General features: G+C 52.5%; 1 protein-coding gene across 2 annotated transcripts in view; it reads right to left on the reverse strand.

Annotated features, from left to right (window-relative positions):
* The window catches only part of PHF19 (PHD finger protein 19), a 30,312-nt gene extending 16,167 nt beyond the window's left edge, over positions 1-14,145 (reverse strand). For both annotated transcript variants that reach the window (XM_074973559.1, XM_074973558.1), the window contains exons 1-7: positions 14,056-14,145; positions 9,984-10,187; positions 8,491-8,572; positions 5,254-5,349; positions 4,276-4,376; positions 2,395-2,543; positions 607-702 (exon numbers count right to left, since the gene is read on the reverse strand). In XM_074973559.1, coding sequence (XP_074829660.1) covers positions 607-702; positions 2,395-2,543; positions 4,276-4,376; positions 5,254-5,349; positions 8,491-8,572; positions 9,984-10,172 — 713 coding nt within the window. In that variant the 5' untranslated portion in view covers positions 10,173-10,187; positions 14,056-14,145. The remainder of the gene's footprint in view (positions 1-606; positions 703-2,394; positions 2,544-4,275; positions 4,377-5,253; positions 5,350-8,490; positions 8,573-9,983; positions 10,188-14,055) is intronic.
* Positions 14,146-14,983: the final 838 nt, after the last annotated feature.

Consider the following 14,983-nt stretch of genomic DNA (forward strand, 5'->3'; position numbering starts at 1 on the left):
CCCCTTCCCCACACACAGCCAGAGAATGCACAGCCTAGAACTTGTCCAGACGCACAGTTAGTCCGCAGCGAGCGGGGTGCAGATCTGCTCTGCGTTAGCCGGCCATGCACCGCGTGTCCACGCAGGCCCCGCTGCTGCACGCAAACCGTTCCCCAGGGTGCTTCCATATCCCACTCGGGAACTGACAGTGTGCAGCAGCAGGGTCCCCATGGACGTTTAGTGCCTGCAGGCTAGTGCAGGGCAGACTTGCACCCTAGCTTGCCATGCTCTAAGTGTCCGTGTAGACAAGACAGAGGGAGACACTCGCTCAGTCAGTGAACTCGAACTGGCAGCTCTCTCCGGGCCGCTGCTTGCTGGAATCCACCAGCTTTTGGCCAAGCAATCAGCCAGGATTTCAGCTGAGCAGCAATTCCCAGGACACCTGAAGGAAGCCCGATCGCCTGGGACGAAGAGACACAACCCCACTGATTCCAGCTGCTCCCAAAGCATCAGTGAGCGTGTTAACAGTCAGCTGGGGGAGGAAACAGACTGACCAATGCACAACTCTGGCTCGACCCTCAGGCATGCATGGAACAAAACAACAGGGTGAGCTGGGGAAGGACGTACCGGTCTCCAAACATCATGGGGTCGCTAAGGCACTGCGTGCAGGCCTCGTGGAACCACTGCCTGCAACTGTAACACTGCAGCATCTTCAGGTACCATCTGGGAAGAGAGACCAGATTTCAACACTCTCAGAGGTGGTGTGATGTGCATTAGGACTAGATCACCTTTGCCATACATGGTGCCCTACAGGTGAATGGAGGCAATTCTCGATTGCGCAGCATGTTGGGCAGGCGTTGACACCAGGGCAAAGTAAGTGTGCAAAATGGGTGTGCAACGCTCCCCAAATGGGAATGGCAGAATTTCATACCCCCTCAATACTGGTGGAAATGACGGCGCGAGGCGCAGGACAGTGGAGAATCAGGCCTGATGGGTCTGGGTTTGTAATGTTGCAGGGGAAGGGCTATATTTAAAAAAATCCACCACTGACATTTACATTAAAAAGGGGGAGCAGGGGGGTCCAGACAGAGTTTTCGAAGGAGGCAAAGAAGTCAACCAGCCCCACTGAACTGCAATGGGAGTTGGGCACTTAACCAGGGGCACCTTGGAAGACCCCAGATGCTACCCAGATCTGGATTTCCGGACAATATTTTTTATCAAATGTAAAGTTTAGTAACTAAAGCTACTTGGTCGCATCCTTTCACCCTGGATTAGGTTTTTTGATCACACTGATAACCTCACACCTCAGCAGCTCGCTGGGACAGCTGGCTTTCTTAGCAGCCTCTCCCAATTAAGCACACAGGAAGCCTCACTGCAAATGCACCCTGCAGCAGCTCTCTAGATGGTTATTTTGGTCCTCTGTGACTTTCCCCAACTGGGTTATTTTCGGATGGGGGCTTCCCACCCGCAGCTTGTTGTTACAGCAAGGGGAAGCAGCTCTTGCATCCCAGAGCCACTGCATCAGCGCTGAGTAAACTGCAACCCATCGCCTTCCTCCTGGAGACGGGGCAACATGCTCAGCAGCCACATTCAGGGGAATGGGAAACGCTGCAAACTCAGAACCTGACATGTGCTTATGGGGTGAGAACTGCACCCTCAAAAAAGCCTTCCCCGGGAACTGACCTTCTATCTCACACTTGCCCTAGGGAGGAAGGATGGCCTGGTGGTTAAGGTAATGGACTGGGACACTAGTCCCAGACTTTGTAACAGTCTTCCTCTGCGTTCGTGGGCAAGCCCTCAGCTCTGTGCCCTAGTGCCCCATCTATACGGTGGGGATAATGACACGTCCTTTGCCCATCTTGTCTATTTAGATTGGAAGCTTCGGTGTGCCAGGCTCTGTCTCTCCCTGTTTTTGTACCATGCCTGGCACAACAGGGCCCTGATCTCAGCTGCTACCATGATACAAAGATCAAAAACAGCCCAGGGAGTCAGTTCATGCTAGCTAGCTCCATTTCTCTCCCTCCCCGAGCCAAGGTGATGTTAGACTAACACTGAACAGCCCAGCTAGTATGGGCTAAAGTGCAGTTTGAATCTAAACAGTGACTGCAATTGAAGCAGCCCTGTCTTGCTTCCTGGTCGTATTCTGTCCCACCCACTCTGTCTCGCTCTCCCTGGCCCTGCTCAGCAAACAGTTATGGGAGAGGGAGCTGGGTTCTAGTCTGGCTCATGCATCAGCTACAGAGTCGGTAAGTAAGGCTAGCATAGGTCCCTGCCGCTGTGCAGGCCCAGCTGAGCCCACTGGGACACGGCGGTCTCGGTTATACCGGAGGAGGGGGCATGTCACACACATTAGAAGTCTGATCTTTGATAGCCACATTCAAACCCAAGAGCAGTGTAATAAGTTTGGGGCCTTACTCGCCAGGCCCCCCGCAGTAACAGTAACACTGCTGCTGATTGGTCCTGTGCAGAGAATCCCATTCCAGCTGCTCCGGGTTGTAGGACAGCACCATCTTGATGGCTTGCAGCGTCTTGGCGATGGCTCCCTTCTTCAGGGCGCCACCTTTCTGCAGGACCAAGCAGAACACAGGGTCAGCACAGCCGTGCATGAGGAAGCTTGTGACTAGGGGAGCGAGCCTGGCCCCATGGAAGTCAATGGGCATTTTGCCATCAGCTGCGAGGACGCAGGCTCAGGTCCCAAATTTGGAGGCTGCACGAAAGTAGCTAATGGTCAGATCAGGGGGCCAAGAGTCAGTGCGCTCTGCCAATTGACTAGCCCAAGGCTACCCAGCAGTTACTTCCCCGCTCTGTGCCTCAGTTTCCCCACCTGCAAAATGGGGGTCATACCCAGTGGGAAGCATAGAAACAAATCCATGAGGGTAAAGCCCAAAGAGCCCCTTCCAACAAAGATGCCGAAGGAGTGCTGGGCTGCACGACCGCAACTCCTGACAGACACTCATGCTGCTACTCCCATAATGTCAGTTCAGCCTCAGCTGAAAACATGTCCTCTTTCCCTGCTCTTGCATTCCTGAATTCCCCAATGCTCTACTTCCAGTATTTGCAATCCCCTAGTGTTACATCAGCCTGGGGTTCATGTCTGGGTTCCCGATCAAGAGATTCCTTAAAAAGGGCCCAATCTGCACAGGGCAAAGGGTCAGAACCCTCTGAAAAGCAGGCCCCTTTAAAGGGCAGCAGCTGGGTCGGGCCCCAGATCACTAGTCACTTTTGAAAATTTAGGTCTACTTGTCCAGAACCTCAATCCTCGTGAAAGGTACTGTGTAAAATCAATCAATCGTGGAATACAGCCTACTGGGGCAAAGAGAAGCAAGTGCCAGGGAAAGCCTGGGATTTGAATTTCTCTTTAAACTGATGTAGGCCTGGTGGTGCTCCCCCCAGAAGTCAGAGGGCGCAGGGCTGAGCTCTGTGGCTTAAGCCCATCTCTGCTCCATAACCCTGACATGGGCGCTAGTAGCAATCAGGACGACTCAAGAGGGCTTTGTGGCCACTGGTGCCCGCTGGCAGGAGCTGGGGGCTGGCGCGAAAGGGAACACAGCTGTTGTACAGGAGCACGCCATGGAGGCAGGGAACATGGGTCCCTTTCCCCTGTTGAAATGGGCAGGTCCCAGGAGTAACAGTCACTTTTTAATGTTTTCCAGGATTTTCCCCAGTTATTTCAGCTGAGACTGAGCCATGACTTCCCCCCTGCACCACGGCTGCCTTCTGCCAGCTTGGCTGGTGCAGAGGGGCTGCCCTGCCCCCGACTGGTAAACTCCCTCAGTGCAGCAGGGCCCCCCTGCCAGGCACAGAGACAGCTAGGCCAGCGCTGCAGGAGCTCTCCCTGCCCTCAGGTGGGAGGCACAGCCAAGGTGAAGCCTTATGATTCTGTGCCCTGCCATGACCCATGGGGCACAAGTTAGAGTGGGCTTCCAGACGCAGCAGTGGGTGCTGAACCGGCAGCCCCCGAGCAGGGGCGATGCAAGCTGGCTCCCTTCTGTCCCAGCACAGAGCGGGTGATCCTGCCCCCTTGCCATCAGCTACAAAGGATTTCACCCCTCCATAGGAATGCAGGGCTCTTCTGCCCAGTCCCCCTAAGCTAACCCCTGCACGAAGAGCCGGGGTGAGTACCGCGCAGTCAGGCACCCGCTGCAGAGAGTTTGCCCAGCAAACATCACCTGGCAGGGCAGGTTCTTGTTGGGGTTGGCAGCCCCCGGAAGGGAAGGAGTTAACTTGTAATCGCCACCCCCACAGAACCAAAAACGGACCAGAGACCTAGCGAGCAGGACGGCGAGCCTCACTCACCCGTACAGCCAGGGCAAATATACATCTCCGACAAAACCAGGGCGTCAGCACGGGGCCGTCGCTGCTGTCCACCACCGGGATGTGGCACTGCTGGTGATAACCTAGAGGAGGGACAATCAGTGTACAGCGAGCCAAGAGCCTTCTGGGAGCACAGAGACCAGCTGGCCAATGAGAAGGCAGTGGTTGTGTGTGCACAGGTGCGGCACAGCCACAAACACACACAACAACAGCAGCCACTAATGATCGGCCACAGGTCATGGAAGGGGAATAACTGGTATCCCGTAGCCCTGACTGGATAACGCCAGGTTCTCCCAGCCAGAGAAAGGCCAGCCTGGAGCTCAGCATGCATCCAGCATTAACGGCACAGCTCCCCTGCAGCCGGCATATTAGAGCCATGGGACACCTGGGGGTTTCAATGAACCGAGAGGAAACATTAGCTGCATCCCATCCCCCGTAAACATACACCCCCAATGCACACCCATTCACAGCCCCACTCATCCTGCCAAATATATACACACCCACACATGCCCTCCATTCATCCCCCACCCACTACACCCCATCCCATGCACAATCTCACTCATCCTCCCCAAACGTACATGCAGCCCCATGCAGCCCACGTTCATCGGGTATCCCTTATTAATAAACTCTGCAAGTATCAGCTTAGTGTAAAAGGGGAGGAGCGGATCCCCTGCTCCTCCATGAGAAAAGGTCTGCCAAGTGTGCCAAGTTCATTTTCTCCTTCCCGCCCAAGCAATGACATCGTGGCCCTTCAGTACCAGAAAACACAAAAATGAAAGCCACCGTCACTGCCAGGGTCAGCCAGAAATGTCAAAGCAAGGCAGCCATGCTCTCTCACAGCACAGGGCCTGTAGGAGGGGTGCTGGGCCCTGCTCCAGTCTGAGAAGAGCATCGGAATCTGAAGCAGTTTCCACAATCCGGGGGGCATCACACTCCACCTGGAGCAGCACTCGCTCTTACCTAGACCACATTTTCCACAGATGAGGATTTCGTTCAGGGGCCCTGATGTCTTTCCCAGGCAGATGTTACACTTTGGCTCTTCTCCAGGGACACCAGCTAAAAAAAAAGAGCAAGAGAGCAGTGGGTTCAGAGATGTATGATTCAGGCAACATCTTGGCAGGAAATACCTGGGAGGGGGTGGGGAAGAGGGTCTGCTGGCAAAATTCTATTTATACCCTCAAACACACACACACACACCACATTGTATAGTTAAAGGAAAGAACCTGGGCAACTCCTAAGTTCTTTTCCTGGCTTGACCACGGGCTCACCAGTAGTTACACCTCTATGTGCAGACACATATGCAGGCTAGAACCTATCCCAGAACATTCTATGTGGGGAACCCAACCCAGAATCCTCTTGGACACTTGTGCATCCTTCTGTTCAGCCACCACTTTGGGTCACAGAGGAGAATAGTTTCCCCCAAGAAGGATGATATTTGCTTTTCAACTAACATACGTTCCCAGGTCTGTCTGGGAGGGACATCTGTAACAAAGCGAGGGTTGCCGGCATCTGCAGAAACTCCAGCTAAGAACTGACCTGTTGGATCAGAACCAGCAAATTTTGTCTTGGCCCCTACACATGCCAGACTTGGCAAAATACTGAAGTGTGCTTCGAGCTTAGCCAGAAAACTGGGGTGAAAAAAAAAAAAAGAATCATTCCCATGACATGCCCTTGTGAAGAGACATCCAAGAGCACGTTAATTTATAGCTGCTTTTTTTTTTTTTTTGCCTGTAGCAAAGTCAAGATTTCTGTACCAAGGCAGCCCATAAATAGGCTCTAGGGGCCGGACTCTCATCTCACTCACCACGGGGTAAATCCAAAGTACATCCATTGGGTCAATGGAATTGTACTGGTGTGAGAAGAGACGCAGGATCTAACAGAGTAGTTCTCAAACTTTTGTACTAGTGACCCCTTTCACATAGCAAGTGCGACCCCCCTTAAATATATAAAAAAGTGTTTTTAATGTAGAACACCATTATAAGTACTGGATGCAAAGCGGGGTTTGGGGTGAAGGCTGACAACTCGCGATCCCCCCCCCCCCATGTAATAACCTCATGACCCCCTGAGGGGTCCCGACCCCCAGTTTGAGAAACTCCCCTCTAGCAGCACTTATATATTCAGAGTGCAACTCCCAGTCACTAAAATAGAGTCAGGATTTCACCCTTTGTCTTTGGATCAGAAATAAAGTGAAAGGTTTAAAGACGTGCTGTTGCCTCAGGGAAGTTTCAAAGTCATCCTATTCAAGGCCATATTTCTCTTCCGCTGTTTCTTCTGGCTATGAACTGGTTCATGGAACTAGGATCTCTGTTGCATCCTTCATCCAAATGGATGGCCAAGTGCTTACCTTACAGAGTGAAAACAAACTAGAGGCTGGATTTCAGTGGAAGCTCATCCCAACCTTTACTCATATGCACGTTCACAGCCCACACCTCATGAGCACACGATCACCGGATGGCAGATTCCATCACTTGCACAGGGAGGTGAGGGACCGCTCCAGAGCGAACGACATGTGGCCATAGTACCAGCAGGGCATGGTATCCTCCTTCACTCCCTGCCCTAAAACTGAGGTGTAAGTATTGCTACAGGCATATCAAACACCTGCCCCATCCCCGTTTCCATGAAGATGAAGCTATTCCTGCATGTTTTGTTTAAAAAGAAAACTGTAAATGGCATTTTATGGGACGAGCGGCGCTTTATAAATGCCACGTATTATCCCAGAAGTGGAATGTTACATGGAAGCTGGTGCCAAATCCTATTATTTAAACGCCCCAAATGCTAAACTGGATTCTTTTCAGCATTGCTCCTGAAGAGGGTAAACAGAGCTGCTATGACAGCATTGGTCTTCTGCACAGGGCAGGGGGAAGTGTCGCCCTAGGTGGACAAAGGCACTAGCTGAGGCATCTGCTCTTTCTAGACTAAAACGATTCAGCTTGATCATCCACGTGACACAGCAGCGTCTGAGGCCAGTCTGATGGGATTGTGAGCATGGCTAGCCACTGAGCTCTCCATTGCCAAACACGAGACCCAGGCTTGTTTCCTAGCTCCAGTCTCTCATTCCTTGGGCCACCAGTGGCTAAGGCTTCTGCAGGTACCAGACACACAACCTCTGAGAGCAGCAGGAGACATGCCTCACTAAAGAGCCCACCCAGCCCTTGGGAGGACATGTTGGTGGCCTCTGTTGGGACTCCTGACCCAGCCTTCCTCGACCATTAGGACGAGGAGTATCCCCCATGGGAAAAACCCAGGCACATCGGCAAAATTCACAGCTCCAAACAAATGGAACTAAATGATCACACAGGCAGGATGTAAGCCAGAGATAAGAGTCCTGCCACTGGACATGACGCAAACACCAGCCAGAGACAAACACAGCCCAGCGAACCACCATTAGTCTAGCCAGAACATCCAAACAGTTCTTGTTCCTCCTAACATTTTCCAGACCGCCAGTCAAATAAATGGCCCCAAGGGGTTAATGGAATGTCCACTCAGACAAACCGCTCATTTTCTGGACAGACCTGCTGCTCTGGACAGCACTGAAAGGGTTAAAATGCCAGAGGGTTTTTGTTTTGTTTTTTTTACATGCAACGATGCAAAGATATCCTACAGAGCCCAGCAAGCTACATTTGGAGCCTTTATCCAGACCTGGCACATGACATATCAGAAATATCAGCCCGTGAACAGAATGACTTTAGTGGCATCTGCATTGACCCCCTTCCCCATGCAGCGCAGAGTGGGGGCAGAAATCCTACAGACAGGGCATAGGGGTGCTGCAAGAAGGGGACCAGTGGCGAGGCGGTATGTTTCCATGGGGCATTCCCTCGCTGAGTCTGGGCAGGGGAGGCTGAGTCATGCTGCATCGTACGTATGTTATACCAAAACCTGCCATCTAACTTGGCACCCATGCTCGGTGACCCACAGTGCAAAGATCCCAGGAGCACTCCTGCCAAATGGAGAGCCAGTGTAGGGCGGCAAAGGAGTCAGCTGGGAGCAATGGAAGCAGATGTCCCAGAGCTACCTTTGAATAAACAACGCCCAGGCCTCACGCAGCTAAAGCCACTCCAGCAAAACAAGAGAAAATGGGAAGTTAGGGGAGTCTTCAGGTCCATCCTTAGGAGCAGAAGGTGCTGAGCCCCTTTTGGGATTTGTCCCTGCCTATTTAAAAAACCCCAGGGCAGGAGAAGAGACCAGAGCTTCACTCACCATGCTGAATATCCTTCCAAAGGACCCAGTACTTGGAGTTATCTTCAAAGGTCACAAGACAGCTCTGTTTGGAGCCACTTACCTGTGCAAACAAGAGAGATGTCAGGTGCAATTTTATCCCCCTCACTTTAAGCATTTTTTTAAACTCACAACATTCTGATAGCTCTGCGCAGGAACTCACTGCAGCATGTGGATTTTAAAGGAACATCCAGTTGCATTTTGCTTTGGTGAGGGATGCTAGACTAACAGCCCTGAAAACCAAAGCTGGCTGTGTTGCCACCTACCAGGCACACGGGCAGCACCAGTGCCCACCCCTGCCTTGGAGTACCATCGAGAGATAAGAGAGTCTTTGTTCTCACACTCATCCAGCCCTTAGCATCTCTGCTGAGGAGCCCACTAACGTGATGATCTGCTTATCCTCTAGAAACCGGAGGGAAGCCCATCACCTCATTTCACCATCAAATGAAATGATTTCTGGTCACCACTGATATGGGCTGGATGGAAACCAGCAGCCTAAGAATGAGTTCCCCAATTTGCCAAGCCACCCACCTGCAGAATTTGTCTTAACCCCAGTAGTCGGGCTGTTTAGCATCGCAGCACAATCACTGGATGTGCCTCACTGACCCTGGACAGCTTTCACGAGCCTAGTCCTTCTGATAACACTTAGCCAGCATCTTCCACGGAGGGCTCTCAAATTACTTTACAAAAGTTGGGCATGTGTTAAAGTTTTACAGGTAAGTAAACTGAGGCACAGAGAGATTAAGTGTCTTCCAACATGACTCTGCCACCAACTTCCTGTGTAAAGACTAGAACTTGTGGGAAATAAAAAGTACAAATGTTGCCATAAAATTGCACATGAAATATGTTGCTGATTGTTTTTGTTTCAGGTGATTTGATAAAATGACAGCTTCCATCAAATATATACAATGTCAAACTTCCAACTGTGTTTAGTAAGAAGGGAAGGAAGACCTGCTGCCCATGCCCAACGTACGTGAGAGAAGCTGTTCTCGGGGTCCTGGAGAGAAGGAGATAGGACTAGGGACTTGCGCACATGGAGGGGGAGTCTAACAAACCTCCAAACAGATTTGCAGGGGTCAGTCCCCTGTGAAGCAAACTGCAAGGCTTAGCCTGGGAAGCCCTTAGGAAATGAGCCCAGGAAGGTTTGCACAAGTCTAGTGTTAGCAGAGAAAAGGGCTTCTGTTTAGCCCTTTAAAATGAAACGGATGCATTCACCCAAACTGGGACCTGAATCCAGATTTCAAAACACCCAAAGTTTGGGGGTACTTGAAGCAGGATTTGGGTCACCCCAATTACTGAGATATCGGGATCTGCTGGGAAGTTCAAATCAGGATTCAGGTTCAGTTTCCAACCCCTCACCCCCAATAAAACTTGGAGCATTTGGATCTAGGCTCTGATTCAAGCACATCTCTGGTATATAAGTAAGTAATAGAGAACCGTGACAGATTGCATAGAGCTTTGAACGCCTACTTTACCCTCTTGATCTTTCCAAGGTAATAGAGTCCATCAGTCCACCTGCAGAGCACATACTGCCCCTCAGTCAGTTTGACCATCAGATCTTTGCAGCCACTCCCATTCGCAGAAGAGTTGACGGCTGCTTGTTGCAGGTGGCTGGCAGCTGCATAGACATCTCGGATGATTGGGTTGTGTGCGCCGTTCTCCATGAGCCTCAGCAGACACTGCCAATAAAACACACACTCAGTGACTTTGCCATCATAACATAAGGAAAAGCTAGTTCTGATCATGCAAACTCTCCAGTCCTGGGAGCCATTGGTACCATTCTCACCATCCTTAATCAGACAAAGCTCTCACCCACTTCATTGGGAGTTTTGTCTCTATAAGGGGGCTGATGTTACAGACCTTATGCATAGCACAGGATTATTGCTAGTGTAACCCACTCTGTGTAGCATTCTGTTCCCCTAGAGTAGTGGCAGGGCCACAAATAGAGGTTGATGAACCTGCTTCAGCCTTGGCTAATAGCCACTCTTTTAGCTCAAGCTGTAGAGGCGTATATGCTTTTAGAACCAGAGGTCCCAGACTGTAGTTGAGAAAACATAAGTTATATTAGCCTTCAGTTAACAAAACCAAGGAAAAGGGGATACAGCTAAGATCATAATGAACAAAGAGAAGAGCTCCTCTGGTACCACTCATTTCAGAGGGCCCCGTCAGGTCTGAAATACTTCGGCCAAAAGATGTACGTTTGAAGGGTTGACAGAATTTACTTTTTATTTCTGTGAATTTTAATTCAAACATTTCTCTTGTTGTGAGTTCAATCCTTGAGGGGGCCATTTAGGGATCTGGGGCAAAAACTGGGGATTGGTCCTGCTTTGGGCAGGGGGTTGGACTAGATGACCTCCGGAGGTCCCTTCCAACCCTGATATTCTATGATTCTATGATTCTGCACTTTTTAATAAACCCCCAAACCCAGCAGCACCGGATCAAGGCACCAGCATGAAAATTCAACTGACTATAAACAGAAAGTGATACTGACCAGCCGAGTTTCACTCTCCTAGGGGAGTGAAGAGCAAAAAGTAAACAAATGGCATCAAGTAAATTTGATTTTTAAAATACTTTCAGTTTTAATAATCATTGATATCATTAGTAAACACAGGTAAGGCAACATCATTGAATGACATAGGATTTTTATCTTGATACTGTCCCTTTAATTGCAACACAAACTCCTGCCTTAGTTTATGCCCTGGAATTGATTTAAAATATAAACAACTCAATGTGTTTTACCCCTGGGACTCTGCATGCAAACATGAATACAGGAGCACACCCTACAAACTATCAATAAGACTTACAGCTTCGATGAGACAAATTTTAGTGGTTAGCGAGTCTCTCAACTAAAGTTAATGCAAGTCTGTCCAAATGTAGCCAAGCAAAGCAAACCCCACAAAGAGCATGGTCTCTGGGCAATCACATCAGCAAGCTGCTACAGGCCACTGAAAAATGCAAGTCACCCTCTGATTTGTTTTCATATTAAACCAGACTATGATATTAAGACCTGTTTCAGTTTCCCCTTAAGTCAATGGGAAGACACCCACTGACTTCAATGTGAATTTGGTTTGGCCTTCAGTTTAGTAAAACAAGTACTATATGGTTATTATTCTGAGACAAATGACAGGTACCAGAGTTACAGAGACAGAAAGGCTAAAGCAGGGGAGGTCAGGGCATTTGGAAACTCCCATCCATAAGCAGTGGGCAAACTTCATTTTGAAGTTTTCTCTTCCCAACTATCTTAACCTCTTGAATCCACAGAATTAGGCCGGAAATTCCTAGACAGCAGCCTCACTCGCTCCTGGTGTCTGCGCTCCGGGACAGAACCCGGAAGTGCAGAAAGCATGCAAAAAATAACATTTGAATGGAAAAAAAAATCGCCTTTCCCCATCCCCCACGCATAAACGTCCAGTTTCAGGGCAAAGGTTCAAGTAATGTATCCGGACCGGTTCTCCCAGCTCTAGTCTCACTGGGCCCTCCTCACTGGACCATTTGTGAAGTAAGATGCTACCCAACAGGGAAAGTATGAGAATCCAGCCTTTAGCTATCATTACCAGCTAATAATCAAAGGCAGCCTTCACACAGGAGAGGATCCCTCTGACATCAGTGGGAATTTTGCCAGAATAGGGACTGGAACCCCTAATTCAGTGTAATCTTCAGGATGATCTTTTCTCACCCAGGCCCCTGGGATTGCCTGATACGCCCAATGCAAAACTTTCCTGCGGATTCACAGGTAAGTCTAAATCGGTATGACTTGTACTCCACTCCAAGTGGGCTAGAAGAGGAAGTGACAAACACCAGTTTAGACTCCCCTCTGGATTTGGCCCTATTCAAGGAAAGCTGGGCTACTCCTGGGAAATGACACACATTCCCAGCTTGTTAAATATTTGCTAGAGAGCAAGGCGCCTTTCCAGGCAAGTCCAAGGCAGTCAGTCCCAAACTGAAAACACCTCGCTTCCTTTCCAGAATAATGGTTGGAATCATATTCCTTTTCTTCGCATCTCAGAAGAGGATAGAGCGAAGACAGGAAGAGCAGCCAGCCCCGGAACACTCAGTCTCTCCTTCGGCTGAAGTTAAAAAGGGGTGTTTGCCTTTGGGCCCCCACCCCCGGTAGAAATAAAAGCAATGATTCACAGAATAGAATTCATAGAATATCGGGGTTGGAAGGGACCTCCGGAGGTCATCTAGTCCAACCCGCTGCTCAAAGCAGGACCAATCCCCAATTGTGCCCCAGATCCCTAAACGGCCCCCTCAAGGATTGAACTCACAAGCCTGGGTTTAGCAGGCCGATGCTCAAACCACTGAGCTCTCCCTCCCCGTGCCGCTCGCGCCAGGAAGCGACTATTTGAAGATGAAGCATCGCTGCCAGGCCCAGGAACGTCAGCGACTCTCCTACATTCCAGAGACATGAATCCCCTTTTCGGGAAGGACCCTGTGGCCTCTCGGAGGAAAAGCTCCCTACGCTAACTACTCCGCCCTCTGCCAGTGCGCGTCCCGGCCGGGCAGCGGCCGGAGCCAGGGGGCGATGCCCAGCGGGGGATCAGGCCCGCGCACCCGGGGTCTGCGCCCAAAGCCCAGGCGAGGGAGCAGCCCGAGCCGTGAGACGAGCCAGGGCCGGGGGACCCCTTTCCCTGGCGGCTCGGCGGCGCTTTGGGAAGGGGCGGATCGCCGGCGCCCCAGCCTCCGGCAAGGGCAGGTTCATTCCCGGGCACAAGCCCCCCCAGCCCCGATGGGGGGGAAAGCGCGTCTGGTGGGGGTGGGCGCCACGTGTCCCCCCGCTGGGAGGGGAGAAGGGGGCAGCCCCGTGAGCTGGGGGCGCGCCCAGCTACCCTCCCCGAGTTCCCTTTCTCCCCCAGCCGGGACCGGCCCCCTCCCTCCTCGGCAACAAAACTCTCCGCGGCGGGCCCTCACCTAGGAGCCGGTCGCCCACAGAGCTGTGATTGGCTGATTCAAAAACATTCAAAATTAAAACCATTTTTGGGGGGGGGGGGCGTTTGAGACGCACCCGGCCCCCGGCCAGCGGCAAACGGGCCCCCCGACAGGGCAGGGGGCGGCGAATACAAAGTCACTGACACGCGGGGCCAAAGCTCCCGTGGGGTTAAGGCCCCGCCGCGGGGGCGGGTCGCGGCTCCCACGTTTGCATCCTCGGACGCGTCGCCAGGGCCGGGGCCGGTTTTCTCCGCTCTCTCGCTAACTTTCCGGCCGCGGCCGGCAGCCGCCCGAGCCGCCAACGTGCCCGAACTAACAATCGCTTTGGGGGGGGGGGGGGGTTGTCCTCATCGGGGTTGTTGGTTTTTTAACCCACGCAACACCCCCCCCCCGCCAAGGAAGCAGGTTCAGCCCCCGGCGAGTGTGTCAGGATCTGCAAAAGACCCCCCCCCCAAAAAAAAATCTAGATAACCCTACAAAATCCACAAAGTCTGCGGGAGGGGGGAGTTTCCTTCTCGCCTGGATCTCCAAGCGCAGACACCCCCTGCCCCAGCCAGCCCCGCACCGCGGTCACCTTGCAAACTTTGCTCCGCGCCCCCCACCCACGCCCCCCCTTACCGCTCCGCCAGGTCCCTGGGGCGCTGCCCGCGGGCGGCTCAGTGCCTGGGGCGCGGGGTCCCCCGCATGCCGCCCCCGGGCGCGCCGGCTGCTCCCCGGCTAGCGGCGCTGCAGGCGGGTGAGGCGGGGCGCCATCTTTTTCACTTTTTCCCGCGAATTATTTACGTTTTGCTTATGTAATTAGCACGGGCCCCCCCTCCGCCTCCTCCGCCCGGCTCCATCCTGCAGGAAGCCAGGCAGCGCCCGGAGCCCTGACAGCTCCCCGCCGGCTGCATTTAAAGGGAACGCGCGGCCGGCCTGGGCCCGGGGGCTGCGGGGCCACCCCACGCCGCGCGCAAACCGCACGCGCCCGGCCAGGCTGCGCCGCGTGTGCCCACCCGCCGCTACCCCCACGGACACGCGTGCGCACACCCGCCGAGAGGGGCACCCAGCCCGCCCGGCCCTCCTGCACCAGGCCGTTCCGCACACAGCCCGCCCCGGCTGTGCGCACAGCAGTGCGGACAGAAACTCACACTCAGCTGCACCTGTCCACGTGTACCGGTAGCTACACCCAGAGCCGCACACCGAAACACACGTGCACACACAGCTGTGCCTAGGGCAAACACAGCGCAGAGCTTCGTACACACACACGCTCAGAGCAATGCACGCAGCGCTGTACCCAGCCATAGACAGAGGGAAACACACCCTCAGAGACACCTGCACACATAGACCCAGAGCCGCACACAGAAACCCGTGTGCGCACACACCTATGCATGCTGCAAACACAGAGCAGGTATTTTACACCCCAGCCAAGCTACCCACCCAAATGCACCATCTCCTCCACTCAGACCTGTTTCTCCACCTGCCCCGCACTAACCCTCGGGGTGTAGGATGGAGTCATGGAAACTCTGGTACTTTTCTCTTTTGAGAGAATTTCTAGCCTTTAGCT

The sequence above is a fragment of the Natator depressus genome, chromosome 16, assembly GCF_965152275.1.
Source record: "Natator depressus isolate rNatDep1 chromosome 16, rNatDep2.hap1, whole genome shotgun sequence".
Lineage (NCBI taxonomy): Eukaryota > Metazoa > Chordata > Testudines > Cheloniidae > Natator > Natator depressus.